The 18,618-nt window shown below is 42.5% G+C and overlaps 1 protein-coding gene across 1 annotated transcript; it reads left to right on the top strand.

The window, feature by feature from the left end:
* The first annotated feature begins 14,452 nt into the window (after positions 1-14,452).
* On the top strand, positions 14,453-15,018 carry TLR5 (toll-like receptor 5). Its single transcript, XM_009994811.1, is given in 2 exon segments — positions 14,453-14,843; positions 14,846-15,018. Coding segments are annotated over 2 exon segments (561 nt in total). The 5' UTR covers positions 14,453-14,455.
* Positions 15,019-18,618: the final 3,600 nt, after the last annotated feature.

Here is an 18,618-nt window from a genome sequence, read left to right as displayed (position 1 = left end):
GCTGAGCTGCCAAGATCACTTTGCCTCTGCTTGTTGAATCTGCAGCCTCAGATGCTACAGGAGCAGAAGAGTCGTATCTGTAACCCCCGTAGGGAGGAGTGGATTAGAAGGACAGCAACATTGATGAAAGTATTCCATTACATATATCTATGTAAGCTTGATGTAAGGTCAGGGATCACAGAAGTCAAGCCCCTTCCTGCTTCTTCTTCCCTTCTCTTCCATCCGTGGCCACGTCCAGGAGGATTCCATCCATCCATCACCATTGATCCCCAGGCCTGTGCATTCCTGACCCTCACAACTCTCCCCTCAGCTCCTGGCTGCTCTGTTTCTCTCTCCAGCAGCTCCAGGACATTTCAGAACTGCTCACAGCTCAGGAGGTGCCGTGGGAGTTGCTGGGGGTGGAAGGAGGCAATAGGGTTTTGCATATTCCTGAACACATTTGTATATAATTGTACATATTTTCTTTTGTCATTAGTATTTAATTAAAGCTGTGTAGTTTTCAATCTGGGAAGTCTCTCTCCCTCATTCTCTCTCCTTCCCTACCTGGGTGGGAGGGGGAGGGGATTGAGAGCATTGTTGTCGCTGGTTCAACTGCCAGTCCTGAGTCAAACTGACAGTCAAATCATATTTTAACTCACTAGGAGACAGCAGATGCAAAGCAAGGATCTGCCTGCTCTAGAATATATAACAAGGGAGGAAATTACTTCCATCCGTTAATGCAGACAGATTTTCTTGAAAGGATTTTCTGCCTTCCAAATTCAGTTTTAAAATGTGATTTAATCCTCACAGGCCTGCCTGCCTGTTTCCAGCACAAGGGGCATTGCCTCAGTTTGTTTGCAGTACTGGCAAGAACAACAACCTGACACTATCTCATCTTCTAAATTCCTTCTTTTGTCACTACATAATTTAAAAATTATAAATAATTTATTGAAAAAAGAAAACCACTCAAGATAAATTTAGATTTTGGGTTTCTTTACAAGGAAAGCTAGTGGATGTCCTTTCTCAAAAAATTAAATTATAATTTAGTTAGCCCCAAAGAAGACTGAAACTTGTGCACCTTACTTCTGTGGTCCAAGACTGAGCACACAGTAAGTACAAAGGGGGCTTTTTGCCCCACGTAATCAGCAAGAAATGACAGTGGGCCTTGGTTCTCTGACAGCATCCCTGCTTGCAGCACACAACAGCTGCACATCTGTAGCCACATCTATGGAGGACAGGAGAACTGGGAGGCCGATGCCGCTGCATGTTATGGGGAGAAAGCAGCACTGTGCCCCCTGTGCCATCTTGTGCTGCCCACATTGCTTCTTCTGCTCTCTCAGTTGGGTGGGCAGTGCAGCCCCACTGAACCTGGTATATTTACAGTCTGGCAGAATGGGCCTCCCTCTGCAGCCGTGCTTTACAATATCTTTTCCTTGGTTTGTCCTTGTAGGTTTTTGCATCAGCAGCATACGACACTATCAGCATTTTATCAGCATGTTCTTCAGACCCAGCTATATGAGGTAGTGAGTTATTTTCAACTCAGAGCAGCTCCAACATGAAAGCCATTGAAAACCGAACAAATTAAAAAACCTTAAGCAAAAAAAATCAAGTTTAGGATTAGCCTCATTGTTGTGTTGTCCCTGAACACAGAATAATAGAATCATAGTATAATAGAATCATCAAGGTTGGAAAAGACCTTCAAGATCAACAAGTCCAAACATCTACCCTACAACCCCCATGACCACTAAACCATCTCCTGAAGTGCCACGTCTACCCGTTTTTGAACACCTCCAGGGATGGTGCCTCCACCACCTCCCTGGGCAGCCTGTTCCAATGACTCAACACTCTTGCTATGAAGAAAATTTTCCTACTATCCAATCTGAACCTCCCCTGGCACAACCTGACCCCATTTTCTCTTGTTCTGTCACTAGTCACTAGGGAGAAGAGACAAACACTCACCTCACCACAACCTCCTCTCAGGTAGTTGTAGAGAGCAATGAGGTGCCCCTCAGCCTCATCTTCTCCAGGCTGAACAGCCCCAGCTCCCTCAGACTCTCCTCATAAGACCTGTTCTCCAGACCCCTAATTAGCCTTGTTGCCCTTCTCTGCCCCTTCTCCAGCACCTCAATGCCCTTCCTATACTGTGGCACCCCAAACTGCACACAGTGCTCGAGGTGCAGCCTCACTAAGGCCGAGGGGCAGGATCACCTCCCTGGTCCTGCTGGTCACACTATTCCTGATGCAGGCCAGGATGCTCTTGGCCTTCTTGGCCACCTGGGCACACTGCTGGCTCATGTTCAGCTGCCTGTCAATCAGCAACCCCAGGTCCCTCTCTGCTGGGCAGCTCTCCTGCCACTCCTCCCCAAGCCTGTAGTGCTGCTGGGGGTTGTTGTGGCCAAAGTGCATTCATTTTTCTGTTCAGATTAGTCATGCACTTGAAAAATAAGAAGTTCACAACAGGGCAGCCAAATCTCATGTTCTGAATTAGAACCCTGGAAAGAAAAATCAGCATGTAAACCAGAAAAAAACAAGCCCATGATTGCATTGAAATCTCAAAGCTTAATGCAATGCTTTTGTGGAAAGAAACAGCCTCTGCCATGCAACTACATATTTAAGCTCTCTGGAAAAGATTTGCTTATGGAACAAGAAAGGCATACATGCCAGGCTGCTGGGCAGACAGAGTCCTATGTAATTATCACAGGCTGCAACACAAATACAGCAGTTGGAAGACCTTTGACATTTGATTACTATTTTTCTCTTTTACAGAGTAAAGAGAGTTTGGACCTGAAAAGGAAAATGAGCTAAGGCTTTAATCAGTGGGGCTACAGAGAAAGAAATTAAGAACGGCTGTGGAGAGCAGTTAAGTATATGCTGGAAGCTTCCAGGGAAACTGATGCCAAGCAGATTGTTATAGATTTTAAATTCCAAATGGAGATGGACTCACTTGTGCAGGTGCCAAACACAACTGTTTCTATATAATTCTAACAAGGTATGAAGTTCAAAAACTGTCAAAAGCACAAATTTGTAATAACTGGAAAATGCTCTCCTTCAGCAACTGCTTTACCCCTTGGTATGGTCATAAAGACTTGATTCTGTTCTCTTAAAAGCACTAGCTGTTCCCTACTAAAGGCTGTTCTTTGACTAGTACCATATACACCAGTGCAAAAGACATCCAATTTTATGCTATTGTAGCCCATCTGTACCAGGTCTTGACCCACACGGGTCCACCAGTGCAAATGCTGACATATCAGCTGGGAAAACCAGCATCAAAGGCGACTAGACACAAAATTATCTCAAATGTATGAAGTAAATGAAAAATACCAGCAATCTGTGGGGTTACTGAAAATGGCAAGCATGCTATTTCCAGGCAAACGTGATTTGTGAGGTGATGGTTGCTTCTCAGGCAGTGAGTCACAGAAGCTTAGCCTCTGCAGCATCTCTCGTTTCCTTAGGCAGCACTTTCCATGGCAAGAGCAGGTGTAGACAAGAGCAGCATTTTAGGGCTTGTGCTGGTAGCACAAAATGAGAAGAAACTGCTCTCAAGTCAAAATGAGAAAGAAAAATACAGGAAGAGGCCATACAAAAATGAACACCATTTCTTGTCAGAAAGGTTGGACCTTCAGGTGTGGATGAAGCCTGAAGCAATGTGACATCTGCTCTGGGCACTTTCTCCATTTACTCCTGGCTGGCAGCCTGCTGGCAACATAAAAGCAGGAGTGCAAGTAGCACTGGTGGAAGCCTGGCTAAATCAAGCACTGAGTGAGGTGCAGCACAACTGCTGTATTTTTCTGTCCTGTCAGGTGTGACACCAGTTGACATGATTACTGCCTGAGGGGCAGGAGGCTGAGTAGCAGGTCACCTCTCTGGAGAGGGCTGCAGTGTCAAGCCGGTGCCAAGAAGCAATGACTGCTGGCACAGCTCTGCTCTGAGGCCTCTCCTGCCCTGACCATATGTGCCAGAGGTGGCAGCAGCAGCAGCTGCAGCAGAAACAGAGGGGCTGCCAGCCAGCCTGGGAACTCCTGTGGCTGCCCAGCAGTCTTCCAGCTTGCATCTGAGTAGAAGGTTACTTCCTCTTGATCCTTGGTCAAAATGTGATCTAGTACTGAGACTTCAGGTTTTCTGCTGCCTGCAGGCATCTTTCCATGTGAAACAAATGTTAAGGACTATTTCTCTGGGATACAATGTTCTCATAAACCATATTGGAGATCATTACAAGAATAACGTTCCTAGGAGTGCAAGAAGTAATGTGCTTTTTTGACACCCTCCTCAGCCTCTGCATTTCTGAGTGGCACAACATGACATGTTGCAATTTCTCTGTCCTTTTCACGTTTGGAGAAGCAGTCCAGCCATCCCAGCTGAACAGGCTGTTGCTAACTGACAGATGTCTTGAGTGCAACAGGAGTCTCGAGGCTGTTGTGAAGGTCCTGCCTTTTAAATCCCAGTTGCATGCAGGAACTTGGCATCTGTCAGCATGTACAATTTTCAGTTTCACAGGACACTTCTTTGGGTGTTATCAGTGTATTTTGGTTTACCTCCATTTTCCCTTTTTGTTAACACTGCAGGAATGATGGTGTGTGCATGTGCCGTGTGATTCCCAGGGGGTTCCTGTGGGCAGGGACCAGAACTTGCACAAGTGCATGCATATGTATGCTCACATACAAATGCTGGACAATTAAATAACATGAAAGCTGTCACAGGCCAATTTACTACAGTCCCAACATTTGAAAGGTATTTAGGTTAGTATAAAACCAGGTTTTGTCTCTGGTCAGCTTTTCTTAGTAGAATACAGGGAACAGCTGCCTGGCTGGTGGGTGCTGCCTGAACAAAGGTCTCTTTCTACTCATGAGTGGCCTCAGAGGGAAGCTAATGCTGTGTCTGGCTAGCCTGGCAGCAGGGCCCAAAATAGGGATTTGCCCTGTGCAGCTGTAGAGGTCAGACAATCTGAGGCTGTATTTTATAAATACAAATTTTAATGTGGGAGGACATTTTTCTCCTACCACCTACTCAGACCTTGGGGAGAAGCAAAGCAGGCTGACTCAGTTCCCCAGACACTACCTTTTTTGCATATTTTTACCTAATTTTTAAGAATCCAAAGCAGAATAAGCCCAGCTCAGAGCTTTTTTTTTCCAAAATCTGGCCGTCCTAATTTCAACAGATGAAACTTTGGTTTCAGCATTTGTTAAAATGAAAGTATTAGCATTTTCAAGATGTAATATGTTGACTTTTTTTTATGTTGAGACTGATAGAGTACTGTCATCAGTTGGTCAAACGTTGCTCAGTTAGACTTCACTGGTCTTGCTTTTCTTTGGTCAAATAAACACAGTCATATCTGTAATTGAACTCAGTGGTAGCCAAGGCTATAAAGGCATATAAATGCAAAAACCTGCCTCTCCAAGCTCTCCAGTCTCACTAAGAATGAAGCTCACAGAAGCACATTCAGATCAAAATCAATGAACTAAGGAAAAAATTTCCTCACAGAGGTTCAATTTGCAGCCTTCTATATGTATAAAGGGAGAATAGTTATCTTTGCACATGTAGAAATTTAACTTTTCTTATTCTATCCATTCTGAGAACCAACTTGAGTTTACTGCTTTGACAAAAGCTTTCTAAAACACTTTGATAATTCTCCAAACACTCAACACAACCCAAACTATTGTACTTTTTTTAAAGCTGGAATTTTATAAAGAAGATCACAGATTTTTCTATGTCTGTTGTGAAATCTGGATGGGAAAAAACTCAATAATTCTTGGTATTTAATATAATTCTAACTGAAACTCATATGTTAAAGGAATTTAATGTCATTACGTATGCAAGATATGAAAAGGCATGTCCTTAATGACCTTATTACAGTGCTGACCTTATTATTGTGTAGGTTGAAGCCTGCTTTAGAAGAAGCCTGTGGGAAATGATGATGTATTTTACCTGCCTATTGTACGTTGTAGGTGAGCCCAGAGGTACAATAAGATAAATGTTTGGTAAGTGTCTTACATGTAAGAAATCGGTAATTTAATGCATTAATCACTAGAGTGCAATTATAGACCTCAATTTGGAAAGTATTAGTCATTCACCACAGATAACCTTCAGTGGCTATTAGAATTTCACAGCCTGAGTTCATTACAAGTGGCAAATGTCACATGCACAGCCAGCACACACAAGGGCCTGTTCATTGGCTGGAAGCACATTTTTTCCATATTAAATTCACTCCATTAAATGCAAGAGAAAGCACCTGTTTGGGTCTTATTTCTATAAAGATTAAATCCTGGTTACATTTTAAGGGGGCTTATAAAGATTGCACATTATTAATGTATTTCATTAGCATGTTGCAAACAGAGTGGGATACATTGGAAATGTTACAAGCACATCAGTAGAAGACCATCACAGGTAGTGATAAATCATGCTGTCACTCTTGAGAGCCCTTTACTATTACACTTCGATATTTTCCAGGTAAAAGCCAGTTCCTGGCTGCTTCTAATTATCCTGCAAAGACAAAAAAAGATGGGCATCTTGCCCCTGGGCTAAAACCACTCTGTGAAAAATAGAGTCCAAAATGATAGCTAAGAGGGAAGGGCAGCTAACAGGAGGAAAATGCCAGTTCCCCAGAGTGTCTTATAGTCTAGGTCAGGCAGTTATCACATGACAGTTTTCAAAGAAAAATAAAGTCAACACGGATTCAGGATGTGGGGCAGAAATACCAGAGCGATGCCTGTGACTGCCCAGGGGTGGTTTGTGCAGCTTTGAACCAGCGTCTCTGCTAGGAAACAACTGTAGCACCAAGTTGATTAAAAAAAAAACAAAAACAAAAGAACCCAACAAAACAAAAACAAAACCAGACACTCACACACAAAAAAACAAACCCAAAAAACCAAACCCATGAATCTTCACCGTCCTCACTGAAACCTCAAGAAGTTCCTTTCCCTAGGACCTTGAAGAGCATGAGAGGCCTTGTTGGTCCTCTTCTCAGTCTTGGCTGACGCTCTGCCTTCAATCATCCCCTGTCAGACACATGGGAAGAGGAACCAGGTCTGCCAGGGCTGGCAGCTGGACCTGTGCCCAGCACTGAGGTGCTTCACTGGAACAACCAGCCCAGCTGGCTTCTCAGGCATGGAAAAGAGCAGGCCGGCTCTGCTCTGCAGGGAGACACTCTAAACAGTGCTAGCAGCTAAAAACAACTGAGCTAGGAACAGGGGCTGGAGTCTAGGGCTCCCTGTGCCTGTCCAGTTTAGTCCTGTCCCCCAGAGAAATAGCCCAGAGCATGTTTGTGTAGAACCAGCCTCCACAAAAGACGACTCTCAACCAAATTGACTGGATAGACTTAAACAAAGGAAAAAGGGAAACAAAGAAACAAGCAAACAAAAAACCACAAAAAGACAAAAGAAAAAAAGCAAACAAAAAAACACAACACAAAAAACAACGGTGTCAGCACTGTGGGGTGTGGGGGCTCAAACAGTGAAGGACAGGGACAGCCAGCCCCACCTTGCTGTGTTTGCAGCCAGGACCAGTTCTTGCAGGAACCCACCTCGGGGCTGGGAGCTGAGCAGACTGATCCAACTGATCAACTGATCCAGTTGAGGGCTGTGATGGGTCGTTGCCGCCTCTCCTCCGCTGCTGCTGGAGCCCAGGAGAGAGAAGATAGGAGGAGGAATAGGAGGCCAGATAACAAGGAGCCTTCTGTGGCTGGGGAAGGAGCTTGTTCCTGTTTTTTCTCGCGGAGCCTGCTCGCCAAGGAGCTACACAAACGGAGCCGAAGAAACAGAAGAAGGACCTGGAGCACACTAAAGAAGCTGGAATCACCGCTCACTCCCCGAAGCCTCCTCACCAAGCGCTCCCAAAGCAGCCACTGCAGCCATGCTCCTGAGGCCCAGCCAAGCCCCAGCCCTGTCCCTGCCATCCCCGAGCCCCCGAGCAGCCCCGAAGCCCCCACGGCCGGCGCTGCCAGTCCCGTTACTCCTGTGAGTGTTTCTGAGCTGGGAACTGTAAGACTTGCTAACCAAGAAATCTTTCTTTTTCTGCCTTCTCTTCCCCAGGCAGAAGTGATCAGACACGCACACACACACCTCGTCAGCCCTATACAGTAAAGGCTTCAGGCTCTCTCTACCCCCAAACATGGCCTTTCTTTCTCTTTACCGACCGTGCACGTTTGCATATACAGTTCCCACATGCACACTTGTTAAAAAGCTGTTACAGTAAAGTGGTATTTAAAACTCATGGTCTCTGTGTTTGTGCTGGTGCACATACATCTAGGCGGAATTTGTGTCCTAGAGACACAGCCAGTGTAGCCAGCTGGTCCAAAGCTAGGGACAGACCCCCTGGGAAAGTAAAACCAGCCCATCTGGGGCTTTTCCTCCTCTAATCGAGGAGAAGAGAAGGGGTGATCCGTGATTCAGCTCGTTTTTCTAGCCCGGGTTGAACTCAGGACTGCAACAATGTTTTAGTCTGTACTTCCAAATTGATTTTCCCATCCTCCTGGAGTCTGATTTCTTTTAAAAACTGACAGTATAAGAAGAATAGAGGAATCTCACTGTCTTTGTGTGTCGACAGCTCATCACACCATCTGAGGGGATATCAAACCAAATAAATAACTACAAGCAAATAAATATAGATTATTAACAGAACCTAGATAATTACATAGGTAGCTTCCGATTACCCAAACCAGGGGCTGCTTTTTATGGTCCTTCTGCTGTATTAGGTCATTAATGCCCTATTATCTTAAGTTTTCCCTGTCAATGATAGGAACTGTTGGAAGTACACATTTGCCTTATAACATGCTTCCTGACTGTAAGTTGGAAAATGCTGTATTTGAGTTAAGCATCCTAGCAACTTAGAGGAGAGACTGAGGGGGTGGAAAGGGGCACATTCATTAATCATCTGATGAATTAAATAGTTTCTTTTTTAGATTGTAATTGGCTAGAGGGGGTCCATGAAGAAAAGTGTGTTTACACTGCACAGCTTTTTATGAGCACAAATGCATATATTATGATGGCTTGGAGCCTGGACAAAGCTTGGAGCTTTATTTTTGTTTCAGTAAGTATATTTCATCTAATCAGATAACATCAGCAATAAAAATTTTCACAATACCAGTTGGCCATTATTTGGCCAGTCTAAGAACAAAGGCTTACTGTTTGTGATATATCTTTCAAGATCTTTTTTATGGCCTCGATAAATATTACAAACAAAACCCTTGACAGTAGGCCTTCCATTAGATTTCTTAAAAAGGGTGCTCTTTAAAGGTCTTTGGTGGGTTTTGTTCTGAGAAATCTTGTCAAGCAACAAATACAAACAGTGTTTCACAGTCAGTGTGTAACACCAGCCTCTGGGAAAGTCGCCCATAATTGTTGCTGTGAATGAGGAAATTACTAATGATATTAAGGTATTGTATGAGGGTATTTTACTTGTTTGACACTTTCTCCAAGAAGTGGGAATGACTCTCGGTTCCCTACAGAACTATGACATGAATATATATGGAAAACTAAACTCTTTCATTTGGATGGCAGGAAGGGACACAAGTAGATTTCAGTAGATTTTAAGCAGCCAAGTCCTCAAAACCTGATCCAAAAGGTCCTTCAGTCATAAATCCACATGGCAGCACCATTTCTGCTGCTGCTCCCAGTACATAGAAGCCATTGCACAGGAGGGGCCTTGCACAGTGATTGCAGATGTTGTAGAGATCAATATGAAGAACATGACCCCAAGCAGGCATCCTCAGGGGAGCCTGCATGGAGCACTCCTAGCAGAGCTGCAGCTACTGCAGTCTACTGCAGGTAATAATAACCATAGGCATTTTCTCTCAAATTTTAGCCAAGGAAAGGAAAGGTCTCTGATATTATGACTCAGTTAGACTATTAAAGGAAGTGGAAGACCTGAGTACTTAGCCTTCCTCAGTCTGAGAAGCTTCAGTCTGGTTATTAGTCAACAAAACTGCTTTAGCCACAAGGCTATAAACACGTAAGTATATTAGGTAACAGTGCATTTTAGCTCTCTTGCAGAAGCTTGGTTGTGCAAACAAGAATGCAAGAGCTGTAAGGATTTTTTGCTGAGCAGGGGTTGGAAGATAAACTCCTTGAATTACTTTGGAATGGAATATTGCTTGCTTGGTTGTTTAATCCAAAATGTTAGTTAGGCTAAAATCCAGAACCAGACTTCATCCTTAGAGCATGTTGAGTACAGAATTAGCAACTGGTATTACTGTCCTCTACTTCCATCAGTACATGTCTCTGTCGTAATGTTGCATCCAATCAGCATTCTGCTTGTTTTGCAGAATTGGAGAACTATAGTTAACTCCTCAGTTCTTCTTTTAGCATGTTCTTCCACTTTGAAGCACGTTCTTCTTCAGTTTCCAAAGTTACAGCCTCTAGACTCAATAGCTTTGATCCGCACTCAGAAAACTTTAAAATCACAGGTAACCAGCCCAACTGTTTTAGACACATTACAGGAAGTCTCAGCCCCTTGACAAATAAACAAGTGGGACATGCTTCCATTGTTTGCAGAGGGGTTTGCTTGTTATTCTCTTCTTCTTTTTTTTACCATAACCCTTTCCCCAGATTCATTTCAAGCACCTTATATTCAATGTGGCCAAAGAGTGGTTACATATGTACAAAGACCAGGTATTTAAACTTTTAATACTCTCAGGTCATGAACATTTTCTTAGCAATCATTCTTAAAAGTAAACTGGGTTTGAAAGAGGAGAGAAGAAAGACAGGATTTTGACTTAGTCAGGATTCTTGTTCCAGAACTTGGGGACTGAATCAAGAGCTGAGGATATACTCAGACACCCTAGAGGGAAGGGAGGCCATCCAGAGGGACCTTGACAGTCTGGAGAGGTGGCCCAGTGCCAACCTCATGAAGTTCAGCAAGGCCAAGTGCAAGGTCCTGCACCTGGGTCAGTGCAACCCCAGGCACAAATACAGGCTGGGGGGAGGATGGCTGGAGAGCCTTTCTTCTACTCTAAATGTTTTTAGCTTTTTCTTGTGGTAAATTGATACATCTGTCTATTAAATTTTAGCTTACAAAGTACTTTTATCTTTTTCACAGCTTTTGGTGATGCTGTGATTTTGCCCAAACTTTAAAAACTACCCATAACATTAGGGGCATATACAAGGAATAGAAATGTAAACGTCTGAAAGATAAGTGTAATTTAAAACTGTGATGGTGTCAAGAAGAACCATCATAATAGTTAAAAAATAATAAAAGGGAAATTTGGTGGTTTGTTTTTGTAGTTCAAGCAGAGAAAAGTAAACAAGATCTTGAACGACCTGGTGTACCTGCAGCTTGTCTTTTTTAATAGTCTACAACATTTTCTAGTCACAAACATTAAATAGTTTACTGGTTTTTTATTCTGAAGTCCCCAACATAAGAAGGACATAGAACTCGAGTATGTCCAGAAGAGAGCCATGAAGATGATCAGAGGACTGGAGCACCTCCCCTATGAAGACAGGCTAAGGAGGCTGGGGTTGTTCAGCCTAGAGAAGGGGAGGCTCTGTGGTGACCTTATAGCAACTTTCCAATATCTGATGGGAGGCTACAAGAAAGCTGGGGTAGGGCTTTTTACACAGATGTGTAGTGAGAGGACAAGGGGCAATGGTCTGAAGCTTAAAGAGGGGAGATTCAGGTTGGACATGAGAAAAAAGTTCTTTCCTGTGAGGGTGGTGAGACACTGGAACAGGTTGCCCAGGCAGGTTGTGGATGCTCCCTCCCTGGAGGTCTTCAAGACCAGGTTGCATGGGGCTCTGAGCAACTTGGTCTAGTGGAAGGTGTCCCTACCCATGTAGAGGGGTTGGAACTAGATGATCTTTAAGGTTCCTTCCAACCCAACCCATTCTATGATTCTAATGTCCTTTTTTAACAGTGCACACTAGTTCAAAAGAAGAAGGTAGAAAACAGAACAGTTTTCTAATACTAGGAATTATTCCCCATAGATACAGATAAAATCTCTTAACAGAATCTTGTTACTCACTGCCTGGATTTGCTTTTCTTTGCAACACATCCTAAAATCCTTAGTGAGACAAAATGTATGTGAAATTTGAATGCCAGGACTTCTTAATTGATTCCTATATCCTATATTCATAAAGTCTTTAAAATGTCTTTTAATGTCTTGAAAATCCCTTTTTTCAAGAATCAGATCTTTTTCCAAAACCATTAAATTGTCTTATGTTGCAAAGTATGTGTCCCGGTTTGACTCAGGATCTGCAGTTGAACCAGCGACAACAACGCTCTCAAATCCCCTCCCCCTCCTACCCAGGTAGGGAAGGAGAGAGAATGAGGGAGAGAGACTTCCCAGATTGAAAACTAAGCTAGACACCTTTAATTAAATACTAATGATAAAAGAAAATATGTACAATTATATACAAGTATGTTCAGGAATATGCAAAAGCCTGTGGCCTCCTCCCACCCCCAGCAACTCCCACAGCACCTCCTGAGCTGTGAGCAGTTCTGAAATGCCCCAGAGCTGCTGGAGAGAGAAACAGAGCAGACAGGAGCTGAGGGGAGAGTTGTGAGGATCAGAAATGCACAGGCCTGGGGATCAGTGGTGATGGAGAGTTGGAGTCCTCCCCAGATACTGGCCATGGATGGAAGACAAGGGCAGAAGAAGCAGGAAGAGGCTTGACTTCCATAGTCCCTGACCTTACACTCAGCTTACATAGATATAGGGAATGGAATACTTTGATCAATTTTGCTTTCCATCTAGTCCACTCCTCCCCATAGGAGGTTCCTCCTCCTATGGTTGCTCCTCTAGCATCTGAGGCTGCAGAGCAAAGTGATCTTGGCATCTCAGCAGTCACATAAACATTCCAGTGTTATCAGTCCACTAGCTGGAGAGCTTGCAGGTAGTTAAAAAAAAGATCCCTAAGAAAAGAAAAAAAATCAGTAAACAGAAAATGAGCTTCATCCTGGCTCAAACCAGGATAGTATGAGTGATGCCCACGTGGTGTTTGAGTCTCTACAATGGAAACCTGCAGACTCACCCTAGTAGTAACAGCTGTCACTAGTTACGTTTTATTAAAATCAAACGGCCTTGAGAATCTCACTAGAAATGTTAGTTACAATGAGATTGTGTCAGATATGAAACTGGATGTTACTGTCATATCCTTATACTTCTTATTTAACAGATAGCCTTGAAAAAAAAATGATAACGTGGCATTCACAGTGGGAATATCATAGTGGCTCCTACTGACATGCTTTATTCCCAGAAATTACTTTGCATGATGGCAATAAGCATAAGATTCTTTTAGTTCAAGTACAATATTCTGCCCAGATTTTGGTACTTGTGCTTTAAAGAAGCAGTCTGCTCAAATCATAATTAGCAGGGTTTACCTTTTTCTAATTACTGGCTCAAAGCCCAACTTTTCTCCTGTCTGAAGTATATTTACTTTGCAGACATAATGTGGTCATTTGGTGTTTGGTTCCATGAGGATTTACACGTACAAATTTTTAAGCAGATTGTGCTGGAGGTCACAAAAATTCTTCCATGAGGTTGTAACTTCATTTCAATGAATGCTTTTTTAAAAGCAGATGGTTGCAATCTTAGAAGTTTGGAGTTTTTTTAACTACAGTATACAAACTGCTTTAGGGCTAATAATTTTACTCTGTTCTCTACCATGCTCAATAAAGACCTTCCTTGCTTTAAAGAGTTTTTTGTCTCAGATAAAGAGAGAGACAGGCAGACAGATGGCATAATGCAAGGAAAAATCAGACTGGGTGTAAATTAATAAATGAATTCATCAGTGAGCTGCACAAATTACATTATGCACCTTTTTCTGTAACTTAGTAATTTACAGTTTAGGTAATTCGGTTTTTCATAAAATGTGAAATCCTGCAGCTGCTGCAGGCTACCACATTTTATTTTTCATTCACTGTTAGCCTTGTTCCTCCCAGTAATTTCAAAAATATTTTACAACCCTTTCAAGACTAATTTCACTTTGCAGGGTTCATCTGGGGCTCAGGGAGCCCCAAGAGGTCCCCCTTCTTTACAATTCATGGCTCTTAGGCAGTCCTGTGTGACAGCAATCTGAATTCCAGATAGCATGCTCGCCTGCAGCATTGCTCAGGGAGAAAGCAGTGCTGGCCTGCTCTGTTGAGATGACTGGATGACTGCACTTTACTTTGGTAATCCACGCTTTTTAAGCCTCTTTGGATAACTGATTAAGGAACCAAGCTAATACACCAGTATTATGAGTTCCATGACACAAACTAAATAGCTAGGCCAAGATTTTCGTTCCTAGTGGGGTTTTGGTGCTACCCCTAAGGTAATTAAATGGGGGTTACTGTTCAGGTTGCAGGAGGTGCCCACATCTCTTTGGGACCCATCTTCTGGCCAGCCAGCATATGACATGATGCCTGCTAGACTTCAGAGAAAGGATAAATCCCAAATCACCAGTAATTTTTAGTGTGACATTAGCCTTTTATTCTACAACTTACTGCATAGATAGCCACCTACAGAAGTACCACTATTTTAGTGGTTTTTTTTTCACATAAATTCAGGATGCTACATCAACAGCAGGTACTTGTCTTTGGAATATCACTAGCTAGTGGTTTATGTGCATTCAGAAGCTATTACTAAGAAGCCCAAGTCTCTATCTATCACTCCTGCACCCTTAAAGCTATTACACCTGTGCCAGAGCACACAATGAAGCTTTTATTAAGTTTCAACTATGTCAGACAAGTGACTGCAACCTCTTTTCCACTGCTGGAGCACTTGTTGGGAATTGGAATGCAGCATGTCTATCCTCTTACCATAGGAAAAGGAGCTTTCAGGAACCTGCCAAACCTTGCTGTCTTAGACTTGGGGTTCAGTAGGATTCTTGAACTGGATCTTGATTTTTTTGTGGGCTTGCCAAGTCTGACTGTACTCTGCCCATTTCAGAACCAGTTCAAGTTCAAGACTTGAGCTCGTTAGACGAATTGGATCTTTCAGGGAATGAAATCACAAAACTTCAGCCTCATTCCTTATTTTATAATCTAACATTCTTGAAAATTGTGAACCTGAAATTCAGTAAGATTTTCAACTTGTGTGTAAATTCTAATAATTTGTACAAGACAGATTAAATGGCTTGGGCCAAATGCTCAAATCCCTTCAGAAATATTACATTCAACTTATTAGACCTTAGTGACAATGGCTGAAGCACAGAGAAAGTAGAGTATTTCTGCACAGCCATTGAAGGGACTCAGATAAATTATTTAACTCTCATACAATGGATTCGGGATTTTGTTTTAATAACTTAAAAAATCCAGATAATTATATGTTTGCAGGAGAAGCAAGAAGTGATCTTGATATTTCACAAGGCTACATCTCTCTCATTTCTTTAATCTTTCAAAGTCTTGGCAATCTAGAATTGCTGAACCTCTTCAGAACAAGATAAATTCAAAGGCAAACATTTTTTGGCTTGGGAAACCTAAAGGCCCTCAATCTTTCAAGGAATCTTTTAGGTGAGTTGCATGATTATACTTTTGAGGGTCCACACAATGTAACGTACATTGATTTACAGCAAAACTATATTGGGATGATTGGTGAAAAATCATTCAGTAACTTCAATGCCATTAAAAAACTCCCTTCCTTTTCACATCTGATCTCTGCCTTTTTAGGTGACAGTAAGCTAATGTCTGTAATTGGCAGGGCAATAGCAGCAACACACATTGAATTAGAAAGAAATTAGTTGGCAAACCTTGGTGACCTGTATATTCTTTTCTAATTTCCAGATGTGCAGTATATCTTCTTAAAACAGAATTGCTTCTCTTACTGTGTGAAAAGTAGTAACATTATAAAAAATAGTTAACCTATATGGATCTAAGTGAAAATATGTTACAGCTTGTGTGGGAGAGAAATTTATGTTTGGATGTGTTCAGTGCACTGTCCAAACTTCATGTTGTACATCTGAATAACAGCTACCTTAGTGCTCTTCCACAGGAGATTTTTAGAGGTCTAACATCACTAAAAGGACATAATCTAGATTCCAACCTACTGTCTCACCTTTCTCCTGTGGTTTTTCCACAAAGCCTAACAAACCTAAACTTATCTGAAAACCAGCCTTTTTCCTCCTAACCCAAAGTCTTTATGACTTTGAGTATTCTAGATATAACACATAATAACTATGTCTGTGATTGCAATTTAAAAAGCCCACTAGTGTGGCTAAATGAAACCAGTGTATCCCTAGCTGGCTCACAAGCTGACAGATACTGTGTATATCCACCTGCATTTGCAGGGGTACTACTGTTGTCTCTGATGATGGCTGCAATGAAGATTAACTCCATCAGGCACACAGGTTCTCAGTATTCATCTTCACTTCTGTCACTCTTCTAATGTTTCTGATGGTAATAATTATTTTTATTCACTGTCGGGGAATTTGTTTTATCTGGTATAAAACTATCACCCAAAATATTATAGACAGACATGCATAAGTAGCAGGTAAAAATTAATAAAGATATGCATCATATTTCTGCTACAGCAAAAATTACTTTGAATGGGTCCAGAATTCTTTGCTTAGCCACCTGGATTCACACTATGTTGATAAAAACAGATTTACTTTGTGCTTTGAGGAAAGAGATTTCTTGCCTGGGAAGGAACATATCAACAATAATTGTGATGCCATTTGGAACAGCAGAAAAATAATCTGCATTGTGACCAGGCAGTTTCTCAAAGATGGGTGGTGTGTGGAAGCCTTTAATTTTGCCCAGAGCAGGTACTTTAGTGGTCTAAAAGATGTCCTCAGTATGCTAGTGCTTGGGTCACTTTCTCCATATCAACTGAGGAAACATAAACCAATTTTTTTTACAAAAAAGTTGTTATCTGCAGTGGCCTGAAGATTATCACAATGTAGACTGGTTTTTAAATAACCTATCTTGCCAAATTCTGAAGGAAGAAAAAGTGCAAAGGAAAGCCAGCGATACAGAGCTGCAGACTGTAGCAGCACTCTCGTGTTGGTGTTGTATGGGTTGCTAGCTTTCTAAATGCTCCATTTCCAGCAGTGCCATGGCAGGAGTAAACAGAAGTTAGCTTCACCTTTCCTTGAAAAAGCAGGTGGAAAGATAATTTTCAGTATGAATCCTACTAAACATGGAGACAGTTTGAAAGCAACCAGCAAATATATTGAATATATTTTATGGACTATGACACACATTTTCAGAAGAATTAAATGAGTCACAGATGCTTAACATTTTGAATGCTTGGCTTCAGACACCTCAGTCCTAATTTTCAGAGTGCTACTTACTTACAGGTCTGTTTCAGTTTGAGAAAGATGCCCATGGTTGTTTTTTTAAAAAAAGCCTATGGTACCGCACAGGAGTCACTAAAAGTATGCTTTCATGTATGCCCTCGCCTGACCATTGGTTCATGGATAGTTACTCTAGGGATTTCTGAATGCTGTAACTTTTCATGCTTTGTTTCAAAGGAGAATCAGTACTTCACACCTTCGTGCTTTAAACTGGCATAGCACAGGCTTAATTTACTCAATTAGCCTCAGCCTCTCAACTGGAACGCACAAACTTTGACCTTCGTTCATCCCCTTCCCCTCCACATCTTCTCCACTTGGTGATAAAACCATGGTTGTTAGTTTACCTCATTTGCTGGTGTTTCAGCCTGGTGCTTTTTCAGTTGAGTTGCCTGCTGCTCTGCAGAGGAACAGGTATCCCCTTCAGATCTGAAGCAGGTCTGGGCTTGAAAAGGAAACTACGTCAGCAGCCCTGCAAGCTGTGCCCTGGTGACATAGCCAATAGCCCAGGCATTGCCAGACAGCTTGCACATTCTGGGAGTGGAAAGTACAGACAAATAGTGTGCAATTTGGGCTGTACAACCTGTGTCTTGATAAATTCTAAGGGTTTTTTCTGCTTCTATTGAATTTTTTTTTTCTAGATTCATTAATGCCAGGTACAAGTCACCACTGTTTGTTCAGGTATGTGTCCTCAGGGGGTTGTTCAGGGTAATTTTAATAAAAGTCTGGGTCAAACCCTGCACCTATTATCTGTATGGTGACATACTCCTCGAGTGTACTGTTCCTCTCAGTTTATACATTTATTCAGCAAAAGCTTACCAAAGCATGGCCTCAGTGAGGAAGCAGGAATTGGAGGCTTTATAAGCTGTGGGTCTTGATGTTAGCTGCAAAAAATAATGCAATGTTAACTATTTTGATAGAGATGGAAAAGTACAATCACGTTCACGTGAACGCAGCTGTTTGAATAAAGATGTGCCTGTGGCTGATCTCATTTACTCTCAGTGCACTAGTATCCAGGATTCCTATTGATAAAATTACTGCGGTAAAAACCCGACTTCTTTCTCCATCGGTGCAGGCAGAGACAGAAAAAGGATCAACCTCGGAGAACTGTCCAGATGGTGGCGGGGTGGAGTGGATGAAGGAAGGGCCAGACCGTGTCGCTGTCGGCTCAGGCAGCGGTTCGAGCTCCCTCGGCTCCTTCTGCCTCCCCTCCCCTCCCCTGCTGGCCCCAAGGAAAAAACAATCCTGCTGCAGAGGCAAGTCTGAAAGAGAACCAGCCGCTCTGGCTTCCCAGAGCTATCAGAAAACCCACCGCTTGCCTTTCAGCTCCTTCCATCCCAGCTCCATTCGTAAATGTCCTCATTTTTTTTCCTTTTTTGCTCCCCAACCAGTGCAAATATTTATAGGCATCCTTTTCAGTTGGAGGTTGTACCAGGGAGTA

The sequence above is a fragment of the Chaetura pelagica genome, unplaced genomic scaffold, assembly GCF_000747805.2.
Source record: "Chaetura pelagica isolate M959 unplaced genomic scaffold, ChaPel_1.0 scaffold2, whole genome shotgun sequence".
Classification (NCBI taxonomy): Eukaryota; Metazoa; Chordata; class Aves; order Apodiformes; family Apodidae; genus Chaetura; species Chaetura pelagica.
Note: the sequence above shows the minus strand (reverse complement) of the source record. Positions and strands in the feature narration are given on the sequence as shown.